Source organism: Nipponia nippon, unplaced genomic scaffold, assembly GCF_047370975.1.
Source record: "Nipponia nippon isolate SJK-2023a ecotype South Korea unplaced genomic scaffold, ASM4737097v1 scaffold_9, whole genome shotgun sequence".
Lineage (NCBI taxonomy): Eukaryota > Metazoa > Chordata > Aves > Pelecaniformes > Threskiornithidae > Nipponia > Nipponia nippon.
Window position 1 is genome coordinate 19,932,534 of NW_028262413.1, and position 22,782 is coordinate 19,955,315.

At 39.7% G+C, this 22,782-nt stretch overlaps 1 protein-coding gene across 11 annotated transcripts in view; it reads right to left on the bottom strand.

Annotated features, from left to right (window-relative positions):
• The window catches only part of DCAF1 (DDB1 and CUL4 associated factor 1), a 59,414-nt gene that overhangs the window by 12,337 nt on the left and 24,295 nt on the right, over positions 1-22,782 (bottom strand). For 8 of the 11 annotated variants that reach the window (XM_087744502.1, XM_087744504.1, XM_087744501.1 and 5 more), the window contains 10 exons: positions 21,477-21,601; positions 19,111-20,371; positions 17,967-18,165; positions 17,229-17,311; positions 16,213-16,297; positions 14,544-14,777; positions 13,910-14,003; positions 13,326-13,430; positions 12,392-12,465; positions 11,110-11,214 (listed from right to left, as the gene is read on the bottom strand). In XM_087744502.1, coding sequence (XP_087600628.1) covers positions 11,110-11,214; positions 12,392-12,465; positions 13,326-13,430; positions 13,910-14,003; positions 14,544-14,777; positions 16,213-16,297; positions 17,229-17,311; positions 17,967-18,165; positions 19,111-20,371; positions 21,477-21,601 — 2,365 coding nt within the window. Of the gene's footprint in view, positions 1-7,031; positions 7,078-11,109; positions 11,215-12,391; positions 12,466-13,325; positions 13,431-13,909; positions 14,004-14,543; positions 14,778-16,212; positions 16,298-17,228; positions 17,312-17,966; positions 18,166-19,110; positions 20,372-21,476; positions 21,602-22,782 lie in introns of those variants that run through there. The other 3 variants (XM_087744511.1, XM_087744510.1, XM_087744512.1) reach the window with 3 other exon arrangements.

Below are 22,782 nucleotides of genomic sequence, written 5' to 3' on the forward strand. Positions count from 1 at the left end.
TCTGAAATGAGTTAGGTACCCACTTAAGTTTCCACATCTGTGGAATTTCTGAAAGTATTTTTTTCCTAAATACCCAGCCCACAATGACTTAAAAGAAAATGTCAAAAACTACTGAATTTGATTATGTTTCACATTTAATGTATTTAGGGGAAACTGAAATACTATTTTATCAACTTTTTCATTCAAGCTTAAGGCAAGACATATATAGCAATATTACCCTTCAAACACAGGATGAAATGAAATATAGTTGCATAAAGCTAAAGATTTCTTCTGGCTGACATGAATAAGCACCAAATTACACAGAAAGAGTGTATATTTAGCTGCAAGTTAACTTTCAAGGATTATACCAACCAGTGAGGAAAAAAAATCCTTTGTGAAAACACAAATAGCAACAGAATACTAGAGCACTGAAATAAATGCTTCCACCTTTCCAGCTTAAATTATTTAATCTGAAGTAGGTGATTAGAATCAGGCCACACTCATTTAAAAACCACCTAAGAACAGTAAGATGTGATCTAAATTATACCCGTCCTTGGTAAACCAGAAAATCATGTGAAAACCACGCTCCAAGAAGTCACACGTGCACGTGGCAGAGAGCACGTGACATGTGCACAGTGCGCGTCCTTACCGAGCTGAACGAGTGCACAGAACACAGTTCAAGAGGAGTGATCTTAATGACTGAGAAACCTGTACCTTATGTTTTAAAGAACACAAACAGGAACCTGGAAACTGTGATGCTTCTGCTAAGTAACAGGCTAATTCCGCATTAGCTTTTCAACAATCTCCAAGCACAAACCTCTGCAGGCACACTGCAATACTCCAGTCTAGAAACACACGGCTTGCATATATGTGGTGAAATCTCTCTTAAGAAAGCACACGGAGCTTCTGCACCCAAAACTAATCTGTGGGACATACAGCTGAGAAAGACTCCACCTGGTATTTCCTCACACCTAACACCATCATATGTAAGTGATATCCAGTCTACTAATGGATCTCTAGGCTGTATCCTCATCATATACCACAACTGTCTCACATAAGGGATCCATATATAGATAAAAAATGGCATGCCTTCCCCAATGACTCATTCAGTATGCTTGTATAAGAGCAGTGAAAAAAATCCTTGTGCAATGTCACAAGGGAAGATAGGCAGAACAGCTATTCCAAACCATATCCAGACTTCTGAAGGAAAATCCTGCAAAAGCAAGGTCCTACCTACTCATCAGTAGTTCCCAAGAGCTTTGGCAATGACACAGGTGCTGCTAGAAAAAAGAACCAGCATGCAAAGCAAGCATGCACCTGTGCTTATCTTCCTCGTTGGAGTAAACCGATCCACAGAACCCATGGACCAGCACACTCCACATGACTTAAACAATATCAAGGAATTGTTTTAGCCTTCACTAACTCCTTTAGATGCCTAAAGATATTCTTCTATTTGGGTTCTCTGTAAAAGATGATCAGATCAGAACTTCAACTGTTTATGAAGTCCTCACATTCCTCCTCTGCTTCCTTAGAAAATATTCTCTTCCCTCTCCAACAGAAGCCGCTTCACAGCTGCCAGTTATCTTTACAGAAGGCACGAGGCTAGTATTGTAGAATCACAAACTGACCATCTCATAACCTTCCCTCTGTAAAACATTTTACCTCCCTATCAGCACTCTGACTCACTGTGTGCCTGCTCTGCAGCCAGGTGCACTATTATTACCATACAGCCAGACCAAAACCCTATCTTCCTATGTAATTCATGTAAGATTACAAACAATCCCAACCTGAGGCTATCATGGAGGAAAAAAGAAAAAAAAATCTAATGCTCCCTTTTAAATAGAACAGGCAACACTCAGAGGGACATGATGGAGCCCAGCTTTTGAATTAAGGATGTCACATTGCTACCCATTTTAGTTACACTGTGATTCAGGTATATGAACTGCTTGTAGATATCTAAATTTAGGATTAACTTAAGGGAGCTTTACCTTGATAGATGCCAAGAGTAGAACAATTCGAAGTAGAGTACCCATTGACCCCCAATGAGATTAAAATTTGTAATTATATAGTATATATATATGTATTAATTTTATTATATGTTATAGTGAATATGAATACTAGGGGTTTTCTATGTTATCTTCACAATACCGTACCAGTGTTACTCTTCTTCATCTCCAGCATACACAGATGTCACTACATAACAGCTGCAATGCAGAGGGCATTATAGTATCAACATACCTGGAGAGCCAACTCTTCCTACTCTTCAAAAACACAGTATTGCAATTATAATAAAGGAATTTCAATCCAGGAAACACCCACCCTGTTTCATACACAAAACGGCTTCCTGGGCTCACTTCTCTGCATAAATACTTACGGTGCTGACTTCACCCCAGTTAAAGCAAAAAGACTGCAAAAATAAGGCAATGAACAAAGACAAAGCTGACAATTTATAAAGTGAACAAGAGAACAAAACAAAGCCCCAGTTATAATTATAAGGGGACAGCAAAGAAGGAGGCTGCAACTTTAGCACAATATAGCTACCCGCAGATTTAAGTAGGATGTCCACACAGGGACAGGCCCCAGTTTAACTTAGAAATTGTTTGACTCAACTAAAGAGTTAATTTGACTCAACTAATAAAGACTAGTTTAGGCTGGAAAAGACCATCTATACAAAGGGTTTGTATCAGTTTAACTCAAAAAGTCTTAAGAATGTAAATCAATGTATAATATCATCAGTTACACACTTTAGACAAGTATAAAGAATGCAGCGACTATCAGTTCTTCTAGGATAAGATTGCCAAATGGGACAACTAATTTAAGTGTGCATCTTGGAGAAATCTCTCAACACTCACTAACTCACCAAAATTCACTAATTCACTTACACAGTAACACAGAAATAGCTTCACCACACAGTCTATGATCCTGGAACTACTTTGAGGATGATTAAGAGGGCAAAAGTGATTCACATCAGCTTTTTAACATGCCTGCATACAGGCAGATTTACAGAGATGCAGTAGTACAAGAAAAACTGGACAGTAACTTACAGAATCAGAAAAGCTGATTACATAGCGAAGATTATCTCAAGATCATCTCAAAGAAAATTACTGGCAAGTTAAACTCTACTACCAGTTTGTGATCTTACATGAAGATTCAGAAAGCCAAGTAGATTTGGTTAATTAATTTATCATTTATAACTACAAAGGAAAAGACTAAACAACATCCTCTAAAGGAATGGCATATATAGGAGCGGCAGCACTGTAACAAAAAAATGCTTGACGTAATTCTTCACGTTGCCAGTATTGACAGCCTATTCAGAACTTAGTAAATACCCTTTGCTCTTGTTCAAGCGTTATGTATTTTCTTCCATATTGTTTTTTGATGCACGTTTGCATGCACTTCATAGACTTTCATCATCACCATAGACTTTCTTACTGTTCCCCTTTACCCATTCATTTTGCATATACAGAATTCACAAAATTTGTCTTTTTGGGTAGTACAGGTTATTGGTACTTAACGCATTCACCAGTGTTCATCTCTCAAAAAACATTCAAAGGCTCAGGAAAACGCCAGTCTTTCACTTATTCAAACTCTGATGCAAAATACATGTTAACTAGGCAGAACTTTGATTTTTTGATTTTAACATTTCTGCACTGTATTTTAACATGAAATCAGTGTATGTACAAAGTGCTTTCAGGAAGCATGGCTTATAGCACCGCAGATCTATAGTATATAAAAATATACCAGCTTGCTTTATAAGCACTCTTAAGGCTTTTTATAAAGTTTTCCTATATTTCTTGAATCCAAAAGTTTTTTATGACCAGATGAACAGAATTTGAGACTTCTCAACTGCAGATTACATAATCTCTCAAATTTACACTGGGCTGGCTGTTAGCTGCCAAGAGAGGATCCCACAGGTCTTTTTCGAATGTCAATGTTAGGTTTGGAAACCTTAACTCAGTTTTGAGATTTACAGGTCACTGATCTTTTGCTTATTTGACATGGTTTCAGCTGTTACAGAAAGCTTCATCTTTTCATCTAACGCCTCATTTGCTTTTTCTTCCTCTACTAGGAGCTGATTCACAGTCCAAAACGAGTATTCACATCAATAGTTCTGTGCCCAGCTTCCTCTGTTACTGCCCTATGAATGCTTCAGCTGGCATCATCTCATGGCTGCTCCTTCCCCAGCCCCACACTCACCTCCCATCATCACTTCCAAGTCAGCACCTCTCACCTGCAGATGCTTTCCAGCAACAGTCCCTTCCTCTGAAAACATACTCTCTATGGCACTTCTCAGTTTGAATCATGCTATAAGCTACTCTACTCTTAACTATTCTTATTTTCATCTATGAAGCTGCCTTTTCTCTACCTGCAAAACAGTTAATCAAATGTCAGTGAAGCTTTTCCCACTTTTTCAAATCTTTCAGCCCATATTTAAATCACTTCTGGCTATTTGTAGTCTAATCATCTGCTGGTAGGCATCTGCTTCTATGAACTGTTTATTTTCTCTAGTCTTTTTTTTTTTTTGTAATGAAATTCTGGGAAACATTATTTCTTTATTTTGGTCAATTTATTTGCTTTTGCAAGAAAGCACCTACCAGTTTACTTCTCCCTTTCTTTCACCCTCTTCCCCCAAGTTTCTCCTAGAGAAAAGCAAACTCATTTTTAGTAATTTGGTCTCTTCCGAGTTATCAGTTTTATTTTAATTACTACCTATTTCCAGCATGAGGAGGGGCTTTGCTTTCAGAAAAAAGAACACATGATCATTGTTCAGACACAAGTTCACTGAGAACGTTTCACTCCAGGGGACTAAATCTCTCCTTGTTTTAGTAAGTTATCTTTCTCCACGGACAATCCCCTTGTCATATCTTCTCACAATTGTTCACTTTGCTTCCAAAGCATCTGGTAGCATATTGGTACTTTCTGATCCTTTGCTATGCAATTCTCACGAGTGACAAAGTGACAACGTCTGGTTTTCAGTCACTTAAGAGTTTCTATCCAGTTCCTCCCCCACCCAGTTCTTAACACTCCCTGAAAAATGGGCAGTGGAAAAAGCTTAAATATAGCCAACAGTCCTTCTAGGGGGTCAAGCATGGAAGGAAGGAATTTTACGTCCTAGATTACCTAGTCTTCATCCTTCCTCTCAGCTAGCAAGCCCAAACTCACTTCCTATTACCACACCATTAAATTGATTTTAAGTATTCATCTCCTTCACACTACAGGGCTGCACCTACTTTTACCTTCTTGGCTACTTCAGTGTTAGAACTGCTACTTCATCATAGCCATTAATGAGGTCACAGAGCTAAAAACGTAGAAGCCTGGGAATGCGCACAAGTTACTATATGTAACAAGCAAGGAATCTTACCATAGGCTTCTATGCAGATGTAGGTATGTGCAGATTTAATACAGGAAACAGCACACAGCATACAGTATGTCACAGAGGCAAAACATGGAGTGAAGAAATAAAAAAGCGTTATTCTCTTAGTCTATGTAAGTAGGTTTAGCTTGTCTAACAATGACTACTTACCTGTGATGAATGAAAAAGCATCCATAACACAGATAAACAAAAACTTTTAAAATAACTGGGCCTCTGTTGGAATGGCATGTTCAGTTGGGACTCTTGACCAATACTCTGGTTTTGCCTATGAAATGTTTTCATTTTAACATGACTGTGTGTACCTGATGATAACCAATCTAGCTCCAGAGTCACTGTCCTCTTCAAGGCACGTGCAAGTCATCATTTCGCAGTTGATGCATTCCTTAATGCTAGGGATAAATGCGTTCGAATGCGACTATTATATTCTCTGTGCCGTAGGGCTCAGAAATAATATAAGGAGGCCAGAAGTAGGTACAGTTCTCTTCCTTCCTCTCACTGATCTCACAGTCTCACTCACAAAAATTAGCCCATTCCTTTAATTGCATGACAAAAACCAATAGTGTGTAAAGGAATTTAGCAGGTAAATGAACTCTCCCTCTATGGACAAGAATTTGTTCCTTTATTTTCTCAAGCTTCTGACTGGCATTTCTCATCACAGCTGAGGCAGCTTTTATTTTCTTAGATCCCAACTACCCTGGGAATTCTAGAACGATGTGTTAGGTGAGAGGAAGTCAACCTTTGATTTCTGTCACTGAACAGGCAGAATATGCTTTTTTCTCTGCTGAAGCTGTTTTACTCCATAATACTAGGTCTAGCCTTCTGAAAACTCTAATTACTTTTCCCTTTCCAAGAACTTACTATGTTTGCACTGACAGTTAGTGAAACTAGATTCTGAAACAGCAGAATAGGCTGAAGCAGTCACAGTTATGTGCTACTATCTAAAAATGTGGTAAGAAGTACAGGTACTGGGAAAACTTTTTTTTTTTTTTTAAATATCTGTTTTGGAGGATGCTTGTTCAAAAGATGTGTCTGTTATGTAAACAGGACTTTGATGGAAACCACTCTTTAACTTAGCCTCCTCGGCTGCAACTAAGTTCAAAGACTCCTATCAAGGTGTGTAATAAATGCATGTATATTATTATCAGTTGAGACATTTGTCTGAAAGTACTTGTTCCCAGCTATTATCCTGTAAACGACTTTATCTCAAGCAAGACTTCAAAACGGACAATATCTTCAAATGTTACAGGAACAGCTCCTGAAAAACTAAGGGTCCCTGATGACATTTATCATTCTAGGCAGCTTGTAGTGACAAAGCACCACCATGGTCTGATGGTTCTCAAATATATGTGCCAATATGGATTAAAGTTTGTGGGGTTTTTCCCCAGCAAATAAGTATCCGCATGAAAACAAACCTATATCAAACCAACAGCAATGAAAGTACAGTGGAATTGCTGTTGCAGGCAGACAGGAGGAGAGTCCTAAAATAAAAGTAGAAACTGGGATCACAAGACCACATAGAAAGCTGAGGAAAAACATTCTCCATCCTGGCTAAACCACGTGTTAGAATAGCGATTGTCTTTTGAGTCTTTATTGCCTTATCTCCAAAGCTTTCATTTCACATCACCTAGCATTTTCTAAACCAATGCAAAAAGACAAATTACACACCTACCATCACCATTTCGATAGCCCAGAAGCACTGCAGGATAATTAACAGTTCTTCAGTTCTGGCAAAAGAAGTAGAACACACTTTATAGGACAGGGACAGCTAGGTGAAGCAATCTGCTGCTGAAGCCATAAATCTCTCTCAACATGACAATAACTGAGAATACTACTTGAGCCTCACAGATGCAACATCATCCACATCATGTACCACAGAGAGAAAAACAGGCCTTAAAGAAGTAATGTGGAAAGAAAAACTAAAATAAAGAGGTAAAAATGCACAGACTGAAAATCCTGTAACCCACTCAGATCACATCATCCAGACTTAAGTTTCACAGTTTTGAGTCTACTCTGTGGTCAGCCAGCTCCCTTGGTTTTAGCTTTTCTCATCACTTAATATTTCTGAAGTCTCCTTTTCTAGCCCGTAGCAACTGTCATGCACCATTTCTAGGCCAGATCAGTAAGTTCACTTTCCTTTGAACCACTTCCTCCGAAATTCCCGGTCTGCTACAGAAGAGAGTAGATTACTGAGTGAAACAGGGGATACTAATCAGCCAAGAAAGGGAAATAAATATGAATTGAGCAAGCTAACAACCAAAAGATGGTCCAGCATCTGTACCAGTAGCTCAGACACCCATCTTATTTTTGCTAAGTCTAACTCTGAAGGTGTGTATCAAAACAGTGGCAAATACAGGAGGAAGAGGAGGAAGATCTTGCTGCAGGACTGAAGAATAGTAAAATCTGCCTATTTCCCCATAGGCTGAATATAGTTTTGAAAGTACTTGTGAGTGAGACTGTCGGTCACTAATGGACCTGTTTACTCACCCAGCAGTGAAATAATACACAAAACTCATGAAAGTTCAAGGCAGAAAGACTAATATTTTGGGAGTAAAACACACAACAAAAAAGCTCTCAAACCAGCTCTTGCTAAGCATGTTACATCTTCACTTTCCCTCAGTTATCATAATAAGTACAGACCAGAGAGTATCAATATCCATTTAGCATTTGTTCTGTTTAACAAGGCTTGACAACTCTGGATTACTGGCCATAACTAGGAAAAGGCAGCTTTCCAGAGATCTCATATGAAAGGCTAGTATAACAGCCAAGGAAGAACCCAGCTACAGTGGTGCTTTCTCAAGTATCTCAAACAAAATCATAAATATTTACTGCAGCAGTACCATACACAAGCCAGCTAAGCCAGCCTGATCATTTAATTCAAGGGTGATTTATGTAACAGATCAGTTGATTTTACAAGGTTTGGTTTGAGAAAGGGGGAGTACTGTAGTTGTTTTGTTTCTTCACTTAAATAAGAGAAGGAATTGAAAGATATCTATAGGCCAAATACCCTTGCTAGGTTCATTTTACGGACTCAGTCTTTCGCTTTTCAAAAACCTGTCACAGAGCTGTCAGTTGACACTTGTCAAAACTGACATCATGAGGCATCAAAATTTAAAGTAAAAAAATGTCAGGCAGATAGTTTTCTCCACAGTTCTTAACTTGCCCCAAGCACAAATTTTTAAAGGAATTTTATTCTGCATCACGTGACTTCCAAGCAAGGCTTGCCCATCAAACATGCTTCTATTTGAGTACTGATTACTTTCTGTACAGGCAAAAAACTGTACTTGTGGACCTGTATATGTAGATCATATTAAAAAAATACATACATGCATAAAGTCAAGGTGTGAAGATACAGGGGCCAAACAGGTTAATATCTGCTCTAAAAATCTTGACCAAAGAGATAACAGATTAATATTGATTCAAATGGATTTCCCCACACACCATTTTCATGAGAAGGATCAGAAAGCATCATCTTTTATCCCGAACCTGTTTTAGAATATCTGAGCGAAGTCCCAATAAGTTTGAAAGTTTATTTCTAGTTTTTCAAAGCCTAAATCACAGAAACTAACTAGGCAAGTCGTAAACACCTACATATGTGTGAGCATATGTACACACAGAAAACTCCTGTTCATCAGGAAACAAATTACTCTTGTTGGCCTTAACAGACAAGTGTGCCAGAGAGATTCCATCTTTATTCTGGAAAATCTCTGCTCATTCTAGCTCAATGCTGGATGCCTCTGTGGAGACAAAAGCTGTATTTTGTAAGCCTAAGACCAGAACAAACCTGGAGGAACAGCAGTGAACAGCTACAGGACAGAGAGCAAGGATTTTAATTTATGTTTTGCTAAATATATATAGATTGAATTGAATTTTGGTTCATAAGGTGTTGTTTATATTAAAACCAAATCTCTCTTACTAAAAGAAACTTGATTGCAACCACCCCTGAAAGTTACTGTCTAGGAAACATCTATACACCCTAGAAATGAAGACCATAAAAAGCAGCAATTATGCAATGTTAACTAGTCACTCTTAGCTTGCACATCAATCCCAAAGGAGCTTTGTTTGAATACACCATAAGCTTTACAGAAAAGCTTTTAGCATACTTAAAGTCTGCCTGGGGCCACCTCCATTTGTAAGACAGGAAGCATCCCCAGTCACATTTGACGGATGATAGATACCTTATCTCTGCTTGGTACCTAATGTTACAGCCTGGAACCAACAGCATTCAGACTGCATCCTCTTATACAAATACAGATCTCCACTTAAGTCAACACTTACCAGTGATATCACAAAACAGTGTCTTGATAGCTGCTAGTTAATCATTGTACAATGCAAAAACCAATTTCTGCTACAAACTATTTTTTGAGATTTTTATAAAGGAAATGTGAATAAGCTTACTAAAATATACCGAATGTGAACAAAACCAGTGGAAGCAGAGACAAAAATAGAGACTATTGCCTGAAGCAAGCACTGGGTGGCTAGAAAGTAGAAACACTTTGGAAGGAAGAGTAATTTCCCCCCACTTCATTGCTTCCCAAAGAATTCTACCCTTTACCCATCCTAAAAGTTCCTAAACTGAATCTATCCAATCTAGGGATAGAAACAGTGACCAATGATTTCATAAGAAAGCCAAGATTTCAACTGCAACCTTGTAGCACATTGAGAGGACAGGACAGCAAACTGTGTATGCGAAACAGAACTACTGCTTTATCTTCAGAATTACAGTAAAATTGTAATAATAACAACTAACTGCAAAGAAAAATTACTCTTTCCTGGGATCTGCTATCCAGTCTTCTGAACTAGAAAGTAAAAGTTTTAACCTAGCAACAGGAAGATTCAAAGACAGAAAGGGTATCAGAAATCCAGCTTTCCACACAGTCTGGAAAAAAAACAAACATCAAAATATTACTTTCTGGCATTCTTTGGAAAAAGGTGTATCTCACAGGAGATACAAATATAGGATTTACTAGAATGCAGACACCAAAGAGCAGAGAATAATGCATTTCAAGTCTTTAGAAAATTGAAGCATAAGGTCTTTGCCTGTTAAAAAAAAAAACAAAAAACAAAACACCACACTGACACCCAAAAAGCTACAAATTTGCCTTTAATTCTCATTGTACTGCAGTAAGTATTCTGTGCTACTGTTTAGTCCACCAACTGTACCCTGAGGAGCACTTATTGCAGTTCTTCGCTCTTTTGTCAAGTTGCCAGAGATCAAATGGCTGATCTGAGAAGGAAAACCAACACATCCCAATGCAAACCCACAGCTTTCTTTAAAATTCTTACAACATTTTGCTGCATAGAAGTACTGTGCAGCTTCACTGCGTTAGTCACAAATTGTGTCTCATTCAGAAATTGGTGACAAGTTATGCCCAAATATGAGACTTGGAACTGAAAAAAGGAAAACCTCAAAACACTACTGTCTCTACCGAGTGTCAAAATATTAAAAAAAAAACAAAAAACAAAAAAAAAACCAAGCAGAACAAACAGCAAAGTTTCTGAACAAGATTGAAACACTTAGGGAAATTAATAAATAAACTATAAATTATCATGTCAGTTTACAGTGCACAAAGTTACTGTTCACACAGGTTCTGCATAGATAGTCTAGTTTACACTGACAGTAAAGTGATCTGCTTCACATTAGGTGAGACCAAATGAGGCATCTGTACTTATGGGTAATAAACGAACACCTGTGCCCTCTAATATGTAGATGGCTAACAGCTACTCTTGAACAACCAGGTTAATGCTATACTTCTCACCTGATCTTCTTCTTCATCCTCCTCATCTTCCGCCAAACGCTGCCTGCCCACTTCATACAGTCTGCAAACTGTATCCATGTTCATGGCATCCATGCTCCCTTGATTCTGAAGACAAGATGCCCGCACAGCAGTTAGCCCCAGGAATTAAGCTCAGCATTCATATTCAGTGCTATATCTGATCTAAATTACAGAAACATTACCAAAATCCTTCCATCCCATTTACTAGCAGCAGTACGTTTAGCACTAAAAACGAGTCTTTTTGGTTCAAGGACCAGCCCAGGAGTGATGTAAATATCTACTTTCTGCTTCTGTCATCCACAAGTTACACTTACACTAGCAGACTTAACAAAACCTTTACTGGATCCTTAACATGCTTTGGTTTAGTTCTCACCTAACCGCACACCTCTTCCTTTCAAATTTGCCTCCCTATTATATAATTGAACCCCATGCCTTGAGAGAATGCTAAAGGCTGTCATATAGCAAGAGTTCCAGAAGACAGCAGTCTGATACCCCAGCAACCACTGCTGCCACATGCCAGGAAGTAACATTTCCAGCGACTCCTATAAAAGAAAATTTTCATATCTTGGCCTCACAACCTTAGCAACTCCAACTTCAGTAGTTAAACATGAAGCTTGCCCTACTACAAATTCTTGACTCACTTTTTTTGGTCTGTAAGGATCAGTGGTTCACAGAATATTAAGTTGACAGGATTTTAAACTAGTCACTACACTTGGATTGTCAGGTTCGAGACCCATTAGTTTAATTTGACTTCCCCCTTAACAGACCAGAAGTTTCGCTCAGTAATTTTTGCTTCAAATCCTTAGCTTCTGGGATTTTGCTAGGAAGGCAAGTGAAAAAGGAACAATAAGAGTGACTCAAAAAAGCTCCATGGGAAGCCCCAGGAAGATTGCATTTCCCAGTTATTTGATACAGTGCAAATTTTAATAGGAAATTATTGCTATAAATAGGAAAAAAATGCATGTCTCTCTATGCTTATGAGAAGGAAAACCTGTGCACATTTTAACGTGGGAAGTGTTTGAAGAAGAGAAGCAAATGTGTTTGTAAGTTTAAGGAATCAGAGGCAGAAAAACAAGATTGCTGCAGGTGGACAACAAAAAACTAACAGCATCTTTACCATCATCAAAATATCACCACCGCTTAGGACATGAATTTAACAGTAGAAACTCCAGAATCATCAGTTCTGAAGGTTTTAAAAAGAAACAAAAAGCACTGCACTCAAAGCACAGCTACAGAGACTAGAGTTTATTCTTAGCTCCTTTACCTCAATGACAGCCAGATAGCAGTCCTTGCTGTCTGTGCACAAGTCAAAGATATTCCGCTTTACATCTATGGTAGCTGGAAAACATCACAAAACAAACTCAGTGGTTAACTGCATATTACTTAATGCTTGCTGAAAGAGAAGACCTAACAATATATGTCTAAAAGCAGATTAAAAAAAATGTTGGGACAAGAAACAACAGCTGAAATACAAGTGAAATGAACGTTTGTAACTAATTCAACCTGTAATAAAGAACAGAAATGTTGGAGACTGTCAAAAAATAGCCAGGTAAGTTCTTAACCTGCTCTGCACAGTGCCTCCTCCCTTGATAATACATTTATTGGCTTCTCTAAGCACAGTAAACAACAGATAATCTTCCAGGACAGATGGCAACCAAGGGACTGAGTTGCGAGCTGTGTCTCCTTTCAATAGCAAAAGCCACATTTGTTTATGTCCGTAGCAGCAATTAGCTTAGCTCCAGGAGCTTTGTAAGGCCAAACTGACAGCATTTTGAACTACCAGCATGGGGAAATGCTATTGGGAAAAGGAAAAAAATGAAAAAGAAAAAAAAAAGGGGGGGGGGGGGGGGGGGGGGAAAAGGGGAATAAAAGAAGCAGCCCTTCCTGAAATGAGACCAATGACATCTTGGCCAAATCACCTACTATTTCAGACTGTGCCCTACTTGGAAAGAGGAAAGGAAAATAAAGCCAGAACTGCTGAAGAGTAGCAAGTAAGGCAATCACACATCGAACAGGATATGTAACTGGAATCTATTTCAGTGTTAAACCCAACTCTTGTGCTTCAATCAGAACATGTCGTATCAGAATTTGTTTTGTCATACACGCAAAGGGGAGGTGGATGTGAATGTTACTAAGCAGAATTTTCAATAAACCTTCAAACCTCCAGAACAAGCTATTTGCTCCTCTCTTACTCTTACCTATAGGTTTATAATCAGTTGCATTAAATGTCCTGAAAGAAGAGCCAAAGGGACTTCGCATTCTCTCCTCCAGAAGGTCATCTTCATCATCTGCCTGCAACATAGCTGATACAAGGAAAGATTATTCCACAAATCCACCTTCCATTCATCACTATCATTAATCAACTTAAGATCAAATCAGACTCTGACATGAATTTTCTTTTTATTTAATAGCTTGGCAAGACCCATTTAATATCTACTCTTCCAGAGCTGCCTTTATTAATACTGCAGATCATTGAATCTTAATACAGAGGACAAAATTATTTTCTCAAGCATCATCAGATCTGCCGTTACACACGTTTCCTTTTTTAGTAGGTTGATTTTTAATCTCACAAATGAGTTGTGGTATTGCTGATGTTAGAGAAAACTGCCTTTGTCAGCAATGCACGTAGCACAAACTTGCTGAAAAAAATTCCAGTTCACACGTGCTAGTAAGGCCTCGAGTTAGACAGATTCTCTGAAGCTTCCAATTTCACTGAACAAGCATCTACTTATCTCAAACCCGAGGTGACCAAGGAGAGTAATATAAGACTGAGAAGACCTACCTCCATACATAACTGTGCCAGTATAATTGAAGACCACACGACACTGATCCAGTGCAGGTACTGTGTGTAACAAATGGAAAGTTCGGAGGTCCCACTGAAAAATACAGGCTAAGGAGCAACAAACAATTGAAAATTCTATTTCCTTTTCAACACAGTGGCAAACAAGTGATTAATTGCGTTCAAGAAACCTCACTGCCACCCTCTTGCAAATATGACAGAACTGGAGTTGGATTCCAGCACCACAATCCCTTCTATGTGTTGAAAATGAAAAAGCTCTTACACAAAATGTCATTCCCAGTCATGAGAGGTTACTGCAGTAGCTTCAAGGTTGATCTCGGTAAGGGACAGGAAGAGAGCAGAGGTACGACAGAATATATTAGAAAAGAAAAATCTCTCTTGCTCTCTCTCTGTGTTGAGTATTTCCTCTAGGCCATATCAGAGGCAGAATCTAGATTTAAATTAGCTAGCTGTCTGACAGTCCCTACTTACTTGATTCACAGACAAAAACTGTTGTTACCATACATAACCTGTAACACAGCAGAGCATTAATACAACTCCTGCAAACAGCTACTTGTTTATCAATACAAATTCTTTAGATCCCAGCACATCAGTTACCACAGTGGCCAAAGGATACAATTTCTGTGTTGACTATGACCTCTAGCCCATTGGGATGGAAAACACCACTGATAGTCATGTTGAATTTGTCAAACTTGTGGATGGCTTGTGCCGATCTGACATCCCAGAGGACACCATCATTTAGGACAAGGTCATCAGTGGGGTTAAAGGTGGCACAGTTCTTCTTATAGTTGTTGGCAAGATCTGGGTTAAACAGAGTCAATAGCTTGTTGCCAGTCTGAATATCATAGATCTTTTAGATTAAAAAGAAAAAGAAAGATTAGTCACAATTTGTAATATACCTGTGCCTAAGATCACCCTATGTTCCCCCTTCTAGATTGTTTACAGAATCACCCCATTTCCCATTTTGCTTTTTCATTTCCAGTGAGAGCATTCCAAAGATAACCCTTCCTGCCAGTCCTTTAATAGTTTTTCACAGCTGGAACTAAGTCTCAAAACACGTTTTGGCCAGTACTTAGCTTACTGCAGGTTCACTGATATATTTCAATACGATCAGGATTAGTTCCAAAGAAACTAACCCCCTTATGAAAAGTGGGTTGGGAAGCTGCAGTCGCAAGGTACCACTTGGCCAGAAAGTGTTTCAGAAATGGAACTGCTTTTAGAGCAGATGGTATTTACAAACATAAAAACTCCAAAGAACACAGTGAGGGGGAAAAAAAAACCCAGAAACTATAGAAAACAAAGTTAAAATTCCTGGCAGTTACACAGAAGGGCAACTTTCTGAGCTTTGCCCCAACAAACTTTTGGAAGATAAAAAGGGCTTTAACTAGTACGAAGGTTTTATGACTATATCCTCAGATAAATTTGATCTGTAACATCCCTCAGAGCCTAGCTCTCGTTCAAACTTACAGAGAAGAAAAAATTCTCTAGAACTGGAAAACAAATCTGTTTACCAGATAAACACAGTACACAAACTGATCTGACTTCCAGATAAATCCAAGCTAAAAACTGGGCAGGAATGGATAGTTTGCTTAAACAAATGAAGATCAATAAGTAAAATCATAAATAATTTGAATAAGTTATGTTTCATGATAATTTTTTATGCAAATACTCTTTCAAAAGAAGCAGTGCCTATAATAAATGCAAATTAGCACTGAGAAGAAGCAGAAGCACTCCAAAGCCTGCATCTGCCAAATTTGCAGGTATTCACACAAAACACTACAACAGCATTCTCTGAAAACATATTGGTAAAATTAAATTACCCAAAATCAAGCTGCAAATTTGGAGAGGCAAAAGGAGGACACTTTTAAGAAGTACACTTTTAATAGGCCATTTCCCACAGCTGTTGACTGAGCTACTGTTTACAGTGGAACTTTTATTATTATTATTATTATTACTACTACTACTACTACTATTACTGAAAAATAAGGCAAAGGAGGCAACTTTGGGGCAGGGGAGAAAGTCCTGCATGATCTCTCTCAAGTGAACAAAACAAAGCAGATTCTACAATTGCTGCACCCTGCTTGTGCTACAGTTGGTTTGGAATGCTCAAGTTTATACCTTTAGACAAAGGGAGAAGTTACTTGACACTTTCAGAGCTTTCCTCTAAAGCCTCTTAGTTCATCAGTTACACAGAGCATCATAGCACCCGGATCTGTTAATAAATGTCCTGTGAAGAATAATATTCTTGTCACAGCTTCACAACCATGACCTTTACTGGTACTTACATGGGCAATGTCTCCTTTTGTGCCAATGACCCTATCCTGAGAGTGCTTGCTGAACTCCACATAGTGGTCATCAGGGAAGGAATGCCTGTAGATAGAGTCAGTGAAGAAGTCAAGGAACTGCAGATTCAAACCGCCTGCGTGAACCAAACACTACCCCAACACCTCTAGCAGAGGTTTCAACAATACAGAAAGCTAAAAATGTAGAAAAGACTTTGTCACTGACCATGGCATACTACAATGCTAAAATGCTCCACTGATATTTGCAGGGAAATATCTGTTACACAGCTTTTACAGCAGACCAGTGAAAAAAACACAAGCAACAAATTCACAGACGTCATCAAATTACCACTGCAACAGGGTCTGCCATAAACATAACAGTATTTAGAGGAGTGAGCAATGAATGGCATCATGAATGTTCAAACGGACATGCAGGCCTGAGGCATGTTAAACTTTTTATCTGAACAATGCCCTCTAGCTGACCTAAAACAGGTCACAAAACTGCTGCTTACAACTAAGGTAGACAACAGTCAAACCTTTTAAAAATGAAGAGCCTTCCACTCATTTTTTTATGGGAAAGAACAATCATAAATACTGAAATCAAATAGCTTTATCCAGGTCTGAAATAGCTTATATCCAGGTCTGAAAATTTCACCATGCAAATCACCATGCTAGTAAAATTCTGTAACTGGCTACAGAAAGACTGTCAAGATAATTTACAAACATGAGAATAAAAACACAAACATATTTCTTTGCCTTCAGGGACAACACTGATTTTACTGATCTATCTTGCATTAAATAGGACTTCAGGTAGTTAAAAGTTAGCAAAGCTGTCTGTATCCAAGAAAATAGGGAAGATACTGAACATAAGAAAGGGAGCACATTTTAATTTTTCACAAGAGACATGGCAAGAGCTGTGCTGTACTGTTCTTTCATAGGGTTTGTTCTTGGGATTTCTCCTATATTGAATGGTTCTTCTAACCGCAACATACCCCACAGCTGGATCAGAGGATACCTACTTCATATCAAAGACAGACTTCATTCCCCACAATGCAGACAGAGGTTGGCTCCACGTAGCAGATGTCAGCAATAAAGATCCATCCTGTATTTCCAGATGGGAGTGCAGGAGGAAGGAGGAAGGGAAAAGAATACCACTTTAACTTACACTTACAAGATGAATTTAGGAACAAGAATTTACTAAACTACTCCTATGAGGATAAAGGGTAGGTATCTAATACCATGTATAATATAAAGAGCCCTCAGCAGAAGAAGAAAAATGTTACAGATAACAATGGGAACGATCTATGATGTTAATAGCAGATAAAATCAGGATAATCCATGCCTGAACTTTAACGCCCTGTGAGTGGAGTTCATTCTGCTTATAAATCGGTTACCTTTTATTTCTTCCTAGAAAAGATCTTTCTCCAACAAAGGGAGGTTATATAAACTCTGATACCTTATCTCACATTTATCTTAAATACATAGTCAGTTTAAGCATTTTTCCACTTCCAGACATACATATTCATTACTGATGAAGGCCCACAGCCACCATGCATCTTCTCTATTATCTTGGAAAGAAAAAAATAAGTGTAGAACTCAGAGAGGGAGTATATAACTATTACAAGTACTTTAATGACAGGCATTGCAGGCCAGCCAGTAGGTGCATCTTAGACGCACATATCCAGATGGGCCCAAAACCTACGAGGGCTTAGGTTGCGAGAACTTCTAAAACTCAGAACAGGTCTTCGATTACTTACCCTAGATGGCTCAAGGTGCGTGATGGCAGAGTTATGGCAGTTGTAACTGGCCTCTTCCTGTCCACTGAATACGTTATAGAGTTTCAGCTGCCCCGTGCAAGTACCCAGCATTAAGAATCGTTCTCTGGCAGAAAACGCGCAACAGGTAAAGCCACTCTCATCCTCATTTGCTTCCCTGAACACAGAAATTGGACGGAACCTAGAGAAGGCAGAAATACAAGAGTCACCCGAAAGAGAGAAGAAAAGCAAAACTGAAGTGCTGTGTGATGATATTAAATACAGTCCTTAAAAGTCACGTAGGTACAAGTTATAGCTTTCTTCTAGGACAAGCTAAGTATCACTTGTAAGACTAGCGCTCAAGTGAGTATGTTACAACAGTTTTTGCAACATTTCAGGGTTTGTTTTGCACTATTAAGTACTTCTGTTAAAGCACGCCGTTAAGTTGAAGCACCTGGAGTCCGTCTTCAAAGTTGGATTGATGGAAAACCTGTAATGCCATCACCTGGATAAGTACAGACAGCTAGTAAAAAAATTTTCTAACAGTTCTGAAACACTCAACACAAGAAGGCATGGCACATCAGCCAAATAACCTCCTGTCATCATAATTTCCCAAAGTGATACTGGTTTCACTGTGAAGATGCTTTCATCTATGCATCATCTTTATTTTTATAAACTTTACATCATCTTCCAATTTAATCTCACCAAAGACAGTCCACTTAAAAAGGCTATCAACTTGTGGTGCTGCAGATTCAGCCACAAGAGCAAAATAGGGATTCCGCTGTTCTGCATCTGTCAGCCAACCATCCTCAAGGCTATGATACAGTCTCATGTAAAGCTGGCGTTACATACTTACCTTCCAAAGGAGAACAAAGACCTATGAGCTTCAGTAGTCAATGTTGCTAATGAATTAATATAATATTGAAAATAAAGCGTGCTTTATGTACTAAGGGTCAGTACTAAGCACAAGAGAAATGCAATGACTTCTGAAAATGCCTTTCAAGGCTCTCCCACTTGTCACTGTTGAATTCAAACACTTTTCTCTCCAAGGATACTCCACTGTGGGACTGCACAGCCTGAATCCAGGTAAGGCTCTTTGGCACAGGGTACATCCTGAGAGGGATCAAGAAACATTTTTCTTCCTTACCTGCTAAATATTAGGTGTCTATCAAAGCAGCCACCATCCACCCCTCCGTACTTCGGAAAGGCTGCCCTGCGGGTCAGCCGTGAGGTAAAGTTAGTTGGCGCTTGACGCCTCTGTTTTGGCTCAGGACACTGGTGGGGAGTAAAGAGAGAGAAAGGGGGACAGGTGGCAACAGGGTTCTTGCAGCGGGCATGCTGCTCCCTAAGGTACTCTGTGATTATACTGTCCAGCGTGGGTGGGGAAGGAAGGTGTCTGTCCAGCTGCTTTTTGATAGCTGGGCTCTGGCTGTATGCGCCATGGTCCGATTTTTGTCGCAACACTCTGATTTTTCTGCCGTTGCAGGGAGATGGCCTCTCCCTGACAAAGCTAATCCTGCCAATCAGAGGAGAGTTGCTGGCATAAGAAGGGCCTGGAAGGGCAAGTGGGCCTTGGGATGCAGATGGCCTTGCCTGAGCATGGACAGAGGTGGCAGTGGAACCTACAGAAGTGTGGCTACTCAAACGAGCTGAGATGCCATTAGCTATGCGAGGAGTGCGAGGCAGGGTCACAGGAGAAGCAGCAGCCGCAACAGGGGTGAAAGCAGATGAATGAGATGCTGCAGTCATGGGTAGGTCAGCCTCTTTAGTAAGGACAGATGCGGTTTCTCCTAGGCCCTTAGAGATGAGATGGTTCCGAATCAGGAGCAGCAGCTCCTTCTCAGGAAACGTGATCCTTGACTGGGCCACCACATCCGCTTTCTGCAACCGAGCCAGAGAGACATCTGTGCCAATCAGCAACGGCTTCCCCGAGACACGCTCTATCAGCTCGGCAGCATATTTGCAGAACTTCACGTGCTCACTGCGCTTGTCCTGAAGCACTGGCTCTTTCATCAGCTGCTGAATTTGACAGCTGCTGAAGAGGGGGAGCTTGCTGATAATCTGCCGGACAGTACTGCTGCGTGAGAGCCCCACCAAGGCTTTGCAGGCTAATGCTCGGATCTGATCTGCATCTGTGATAGGCATCTTTATAGACAGCAACGACAGCAGCACTTTGATGCCATTGTTGGACTGTACCACATTCCACATCTTAGCTAATGTGTGCTCGCTGCTCTTGGGGGCCTGAGGGAGCTTTCGCCGAGGAGTTCCAGAGATGAATTTGCCAATACTGGAGATCCGATTGTCTGGGCCACATACACAATTGATGATGATCTGAAGGGCTGATTTCTGAATTTCGGCATCGTGGATGAAAAATTCACCCTCAGCAACTCCAAGGATGATACTAATACCTAGAGAGGGAAAGAAATAAATTTCTTTAGTACTCTAAAATGTATCTTACGGAGTTCATCAGACAAGTAAGAGTTTTCAACAAATTTGAGGAAAATAGGTAATTCTCTTCATTCTGGGAACTCCTGAGTTCTGCTAACTAGCATAAGACATACTCTTCTACCTCCCTGGCAAAACGTTTCTCTACACTGATGCTCCTCCACTTCATCATCAATAAGTATGGAGTCAAACAATCTTTCAGAGAAGGTGATCGGGCATGGCCCAGGAACAGAAAATCTGAGATACCCGGCACAGGGAAAGATGCACAGGTATGCCTTCGATTCTTACTGCAGAAAGCAACTCTCTTGTATAAATACTAACAAAGTGGAAAGAGAGAGGAAGGGGACTGTGTTATGAAGGGAAAAAAAAGAAATCATATCACAGCTTCCAAAAGGAGTCAGGCAAAAATGAAATTCTGGATTTTGTTTCCCGCCCCCCCAGACAGAGTTCCTGTTAGTTTCATGTCCACTTCAGAAGATCAAAACCCTCACTCAAGAAAGAATTAAGTGTTTTGTCTAGAGAAAGGTTTTGTGCAAGAGAAATTGTCTTTTGCCTATATCTAGTACCCTGCCCACCTTTTATTTTTTCTTTTCTTAAAAAAAGTCATGCCCCATTTAATGCATAAGCCTTAGATCTGATCCAGGCACATCTCGTTAATTTGTATACTGAATCTGCACGTAGCCAGTTAGAGCACAACTCAAATAAATAGCAATAATTGTTCCTCTCCCATATTCTCAAATATATCCCCAGAAGACCTAAATTTCTGAGAAGTTGAAGGAACCTAATAGTCCCATTAGAAAAGCAGATGTGCCTCCATCTGTATTTAATGAGCTCTTGAAAACAAGCGCAAGTCAAAGACCATGCCTTCAAATTTGTAAACCAACCACAGTGCTAATCATGACACAACTTTAACCACAGTCTACTCTCCCATTTATTTGCATCCCTGACAATAACTCTGAACACATGAATTACTTTAACCCCTGTCTCACCGTAGGTGAGAAACAGCCAACTGAAAAACCATGTAGCAGAAGACAAGTGTGTAAGTCATCAGGACCATATTCAGCTTACCCACAGTGGAAACAGTAGATCCAGCTTCATCTAACACATCCACAGGTTCTGCCAGCTGCAACTGGATTTTAGGAACCACAGTCAGGATGGCTAGTACATCCAAAGCGTATCGTACTGTGTCATTCCTGGAAGACAACAACAGAAGAGCTTCTTAGAGGTGTACGTACAGAGTTGTTTCAATAACATAAAATAGTATTCAATCTACTCTGCTCCAACAAAGAGGAGTAAGTCAGTCACATCCGATATATTTAATGGTGCCTTTTGATTTTAGAATGGTTCACTCTTACAGGGCTGGTCTCCACAGAAGACAGTGTTCGCATGTACACCATTGCTTGCAGTCTGTCAACATTTATCCCACTCTGCCCCCAGGCTCCTAAAAGCACTGTAATTTTGTATTTATAAAAACAAGAATGTTAAGACTTATCCACAAAAGCATTCTAAATTAAGCTTCTCAATCTAATCTAACTCTACATCTTAGTTGGGAAACACCGCTGTCTAAAATACTCTGTCACCCGTCAACTAGAAAGGAAGTTTTTCTGAAGTGAAGGGAAACTGTTTAGCAGTAAAACAGACAATTGTGATAGGGAAAAAGGCATCAACTCAGGCACCAGTTTAAGAGAGACACAGGTGTGTGGAAGATGAAAAGGGCTGTTAAGCAAGAGGTAGAAGAGCAGAACAATGCAAGAAAAGCAGGGAAGGCTTGTAAGCCTGTATGGAAAGGTAGGAGTTAAGCCAGCTAGCAATCAGGAAAACAGCTGCAGAGAGTAAGAAACAGGAGAACAGAAACTACCCAGGAGAGTGCAACCTGAGAGAGAGAGAACGAGGGAGGCAAGGGATTGCAGAAGCAAAACAGATTTCAAAATTGTTTCAAGTTAAGTTAGGCAAGGAGCTCCTGCAGGCAGCAGAAAAATGAAGGAGGGAGTCCCGGTGACAAGAATACAGCTGATAACAACTAGTTGTAGCAGTGAGTGACTCACCAGTGAATCTCTCTCTAGAGAGGACTACAGCTTCACTCTGGGGAGCAGATGGTCATTAGGATAAACAGAGGCTGGAACTTTGCACCCATCCTCCTTTTGAACTGGGGACAGGATCCTAATGGTATCCTGTCAGAGCCTGGTGGCAGTTCCCTTTCTTTTGTAACAGTGAGGATGATGCAGATTTTTTTTTGGGTGGGGAGGTGGAGGGAAGAGGTGCCACAGAAAGATAACAGAATATCATGGTGCCCCAACAGCTTGTCTGTGGCCAAGACAAGGGAGAAACTTAAAAGTGGCATCACAAGGTGAGCCCCTCTACCAACATGTTGAGT